Consider the following 5,240-nt stretch of genomic DNA (forward strand, 5'->3'; position numbering starts at 1 on the left):
CCGATCGGCATCCCCAATGGCGTCGACCCGTCGGTCCTCGGTCCTGGCCTGGCTGCCCGCCGACGCGGTCCTCGGTCGTGCGTTCTTCCTCGTTTCTCTACCTCCCGCTCCCCCCCCCCTCCCCCCTCCCCCTGCCTCATATGGCATTCCTGTGTCGCTGACCCATGTGCCATCTTCCGCCCCAGGCGCCTGGGCCTCGCGGCGTTCCTCTCGGGGCCGATGCCCTCGGACCTGGGTGTGTGCCTATTCGAGGGCCATGGGCAGCTGGGCTTCACGCCCCTATTTGGCGACTATGAAGAGGACGACCATGCTGGGGTGGGCTTCGGCCCTGGCGGCGTGCCCGCCGAGCCGCACCAGCAGCACTCGGTGTTCGATGCGGCCCGCGTGCACTTCCTGCGTGGGTGTGCTCTGTCGGCTGGGGACAAGTTTGGCGACGGTGTGCCGCAACTGGCCCAGACCCAGTCGCTCTTTTCGAATCTCCTGTCGCGGCTGCACAACTACGGCGACGACGACATCATCAACCTGATTGCACCGCCCTCCTCGCGCCCGGCCTCCCGCTCTCCCTCCCACGGATCGGGCCTCGGGGCCAGTGGCCGTGGACAGACCCCGGCGGAAAAGCGGGCTGCCCTGCTGCAGGGCTCCTCGGTCCCGCCGCCCTCGAATGCCCGGCAGCCCGAGGACCCCGCCACGGTTCAGGTGTCCGCCGGCGCGGCGGGAGCCGCTGCCGCCGCGCACCGGGCCAAGCTGGTGCGTTTCTTCCCGCCCCCTGCTCTCTCTCTCTCTCTCTCTCTCTCTCTCTCTCTCTCTCTCTCTCTCTCGCCCTCCCTCCCCCTTGCAACATTCCCCTTCGCTGCTTTGGCCGAGTGCGGCTTTCTATTGGCATGGGGATACCCACCTGGCTGACCACTCATTTTCCTCCCTCTCCCCCCTCTTACTCTGTCCCTCTTTGTCTCGCCCGGTCCAGGCTTTGGACGAGCGTGGTCAGCGCCTGCAAGACGCGCAGCTTAAGACCGAGGAGTTGGCCGACGAGTCGCGCAACTTCGCCGACTCGTCCAAAAACCTCCGCAAGCTCATGGAGAAGAAGCGCTTCCTCTTCTGAGCTCCGTCACCAGGGCTCGCGCCCCCTTGTGTCTTTGCCTGTTGCTCTCCCTTCCCCCCCCCCCCCCCTCCTTCCCCTCCCCTCGGCGCCGAGTGCGCCATCTCTGTCCTTGTTCTGCCGGTGTCGCCGCCGTGGCCACCCCGCTCTTCGGTGCATCCCGCCTCCCCTGTATTGGTGAATACTCCAAAGATCATTGCCTCTTGCATGTTTGCGGCGTCTGTGACGCTTCCTGCTCCGCCTCCCCCCTTTCCGCTGGCGGTCTCTGCCCATGCTCGCCAGTGGGGCAAGGGCCTGCCTCGCATGAAAGAAATGCCGAGGGATGTCATCGGGGCAGCTTGATCTAGGGAGTGGGGTGGTGGTAGTGGTGGTGGTGCTGCTGGAACGGCGCCCTGCGACGCGTCCCAGGAACACAAGGCGATGGTCTATTTCTGGGTAGGATGGATGGTCAAAGAGAAAGAGGGGGGCGAAGAAAACCTCGACAGTCCCCCCCCCCCCCCCACACACACACACACGCACACACCCACCCACCCGCCTTGCCGCGTCTTTGTCTCTCTGGCCATGGTCACCCTTTTTTTTCAAGACTAGAGCAAGGACCGAGGGGGGTGGATGGGGGGAAGCACGCGAAGGGCCATGGGCAATGGATGGGTGCACGGCGCGGAAGGGAGTAGCGATTGCCCAAAAACACCGACATCCACGCATACGCTCTCGGCCCCCCCCCCCCCCCCCGCCCCGCCCCTTGACATGTGCACACACTCTAGAAGAGGGGCGTCTGGGCATGGTGCTGCAAGGGCTGGTGAGAGGTGGCGGCTGCGAGCCCGACCGAGTCGTCGCCCGGCGTCATACGGACCATGACCGGACCTTGGGACGGTGGCTGCTTGAGCGGGGCGGGCATCGGGACCGAGCCCATCGGGGCCGAGTGCCGGCTGTCGGCTCGCTCTTCGGCTGCCGGGACCACCGCGGCCAGGGCCTGAGTGGCGCCGCCAACACCACCCAAGGACAGCAGGCATTCGGCGGTGGGTTCGCGGCTGAGACCAAGTCCGAACTCATCGCCAACCACAAGGGATGGTGGTGGTGGTGGTGGTGGCAAAGGGGCAAGGAATGTAGCGGCACTTGTGCCGGGTGGCGCCATTACGCCGATGCCAGGCGGCACGGTCATCAGCGCCTGCATGTGACGAGGGATGGCCGCGGCCGGGCGCTCTGGCAGCACCACCACCGCCGCCGCCGCCGCCGCCGCCGCCGCCGACGCCGACGCCGACGCCGCCGACGCCGACGCCGGGAAGTCCAGCGCCGGGATGATGCTCGGGGTGCTTGGCAGCGACGGCCGGCCTGCGGCTGCCGTAGCCACCGGCACCGCCGGAGCCGCCGGAGCCGCCGGAGCCACAACTGGACGTGAGCGCACTGCCATGGAGCTTCCAGTCCCGCCCGCGACAGCCAGCTGCTCCAGCCAGGATCCGGCATCAGTGGCCGCCGGCGCGGTACTGATAAGCCACTCGGCCAGCTCGGCCTCTTGGCTGCTGGCCGAGGCTTGGAGGTCATCACAGTATGCCCCATTGTGGCGCTTGTTGCCGGCTGTCGGAGGCCCCGCGCGGCTCGGGATGGCCAGCACAGTGCTCGAGGCATCGCTGCTGTCGCTGCTGCCGCTGCTGCTGCTGGAGGTTTGGCGCGCGGCCAGCATCATGCGGATATTTTCCGACGGGCTTCGTGTGAAGGCATCATCCTCCAGCTGGTCGGCCGTACTCGGAGCCAAGCCGGCCAGCTGCAAGGGGGCCGGGGTCAACCGTGTGCGGCCGGCCGCCGGCTGCTCCATACCGGCGCTGGGTGTGCCGGCGGCGGCAGCGGCGGTGGCGGCGGCGGCGGCGGCCCGCTGCCGCTGCAAAGCGCTGCTGGGCGCTCGGCCAGGGCCCCGGCCGGGGGTGCCTCGCCGGGCCCCCGCGCCAAGGGCATGGTGGGTGCCGCCCGTGCCGCCGGCGCCGACGCCGGCCACTCCGGGCCCGCCGATGGAGGCGGCAGATGCCGATGCCGGGGTGGTGGTGATGATGGTCGTGGCCCCGGTGCTGAAGGGATTTTGGTTGCCCTCACCAGCCGCAGGCACGGCCGCGCCGCCGCCGCTGCTGCTGCCGCCGCCGCCGATGCTGGCCGGTGGCCGGTTGTGGGGAAGATGGCCGATGGCCACCATCGGCACCCCGGCCGAGTAGGTGCGCAAGTGCTGGGCCTCCGAGACCAGGCCCATGCCCGAGCCGTGGGAAACGCCGCGGCCATGCCACCCTCCGCCCCCGAGAACTCCCGGCCCCCGGGGGGGGAGCAGCCCCTCGCCGGGGGTCCCGGCATCCAGGCTGCCGATGGCCGGGCTGAAGGCATACCGCTCGGCCGAAATCGGGCCATCAAGCGACTCGGAACGGGGCAACCCCATGCCACCGACGCCGGCCGGCAGCGCAGATGCTCCCGGGGTGGTGGTAGTGGCGGGGGCGGTGGCGGTCATGGCACGCGTGCCGGGGCCGGGGCCGGCCCCGGGGCCCATGGTGGCCGATGTGGCCCCCAGACGCGGGTCCAGCCAGGTGGTGGTCCGGCTATTGTGATCCACGAAGAAGACCCGGCCCTCGAGGGTGCGCGCACGCTGCCAGCCGGCCGGCAGGGGCCGAAGGAGATCCTCCGCCGCCGACAGGGCCCCGAGCCCCGGCGACGGGACAGGACCCAGGGCCGCCACGCCCAGGGCCCCGGAGGCCCCGGGCCCGGCCATCATCATCCCGGGTGGGCTGGCACTGCGGCTGTTGCCGGCGCTGCTGCTGGCGCTGCTGCTGCCGGGGCCGCCGGTGCTCATGCCACTGGCCGCGACCAGGCCGCCGGTTGGCGACCGCCGGTACGTCACCGTCCGATCGACACCGGTGCCGGGGGTCATGCCGAAGCGCCCGAGCGAGCTGCTACTGGCCGAGATGACCACCCCACAGGGATCCGAGTCGCTGGCCTCGGTGGCGGACGTCAGCGGGCCGGACAGGTCGCCGGGGTCCTCGGCCCGGGCCCCATTGGCGTGGAGATCCGCCCCGATGCCCAGCGGTGGGCTGTAGCCCGGGCCGGCAAAGCGCCCGGCCCCGGCGGCCGCCGCGGTGCCCGGCCCCGGCGGGCCGGCTCCTCCCGGGGCCACCTTCGACCGGGAGAACCGCGGGTACTCGCGGTTGGGGCTGGCGCAGTAGACCGAGGATTTGGCAAAGTAGTCGGTGGAGGCGCGCCGGGTGCCGGCCGCGGCCAGGGTGGCCGCCGCGGCTCCGCCGGCGGGCGTGCCAGGGGGGCCGGCACTGCTTGGCAGGCCGTCGCCATATCCGGCCGCGGGCCCGGCCCCGGCGGCCGACGGGCCGCCCATGTTCGGGCCGATGCCGGCCATCAGCATGGCAGCCGTGGCGGCGGCCGCCGCGGCGGCGGCCGTACTCGACATGGCCATGCTCGGGTCGTCGAGCAGGTGCCGGCCGAGCGGCGGAAAGGGCGGGCTCGAAGGCCCGACAGCGGAAAGCTGGGCCGGAGGAATCCGAGCAGAAGAAAAGACAGCAGACGCACAGTCATCTGTTAGCCAAATGCCAACTTTCATGGGCCGGGATGGGGCGGATGAGGGCGGCCCGGATGGCCCCGAGGGGCAGGGAGAAAGCGCAAGCACCGGGAACAGCGGGGATGATGCCCAACCATGGCTGGGCCAAGAGACGACGGCACATACCCGACTAGACATGATCTTGGTCCTCAAGGCGACATTGGACTTGTGGCGCATGTCCAGATAGCGACGGAGGTTCAGCAGAAAGAGACCGATGGCGAGAAATGCCGGCAGCAGGAATATCAGGAGCTGCATCTCGCCCGGTCGGCTGCTGTCGGCCAGGGAGGGATGCCTGGTGAATGTCAGCGATGCGGAGGAGGGGGGGGGGGGATGCAGGCGTAAAAGGGCGTCAGTATGTGGCAAGGGCCGGCGGGTATGGCGGTGAGATTGGCCCACGCCCGGGGGAGGGGGGGAGCTTGGAAAAGGGGGGGGGGGCGATATATCGCGAGGCAAGGAAGCTCGAACACACAGCTCCATGAAGCTAACCCGATTGCCAGCGGGAGTGATTCGAAGACCTGAGGGAGGACACCGCCGGCAGGGGGTCTGGTGTCACTCTTTCCTTTGTCC

The 5,240-nt window shown here is 69.9% G+C and overlaps 2 protein-coding genes across 2 annotated transcripts in view; one reads left to right on the forward strand and one right to left on the reverse strand.

The window, feature by feature from the left end:
- H696_03764 (hypothetical protein) overlaps positions 1–1,170 on the forward strand; it is a gene marked incomplete at its 5' end in the record, with an annotated part of 10,846 nt that extends 9,676 nt beyond the window's left edge. The window contains 2 exons of the mRNA XM_009497622.1: positions 186–747; positions 965–1,170. Of these exons, the coding sequence (XP_009495897.1) occupies positions 186–747; positions 965–1,099 (697 nt within the window). The 3' untranslated portion in view covers positions 1,100–1,170. The remainder of the gene's footprint in view (positions 1–185; positions 748–964) is intronic.
- Positions 1,171–1,853: 683 nt separating this feature from the next.
- H696_03765 (hypothetical protein) lies at positions 1,854–4,928 on the reverse strand (the record flags this gene model as incomplete). Its single annotated transcript, XM_009497623.1, has 2 exons — positions 1,854–4,601; positions 4,800–4,928. The coding sequence occupies 2 exons, from the start codon at positions 4,926–4,928 to the stop codon at positions 1,854–1,856; spliced, it is 2,877 nt and encodes a 958-aa protein (XP_009495898.1).
- Between the last annotated feature and the right edge of the window lie 312 nt (positions 4,929–5,240).

Source organism: Fonticula alba, assembly GCF_000388065.1.
Source record: "Fonticula alba strain ATCC 38817 unplaced genomic scaffold supercont2.6, whole genome shotgun sequence".
Classification (NCBI taxonomy): Eukaryota; order Rotosphaerida; family Fonticulaceae; genus Fonticula; species Fonticula alba.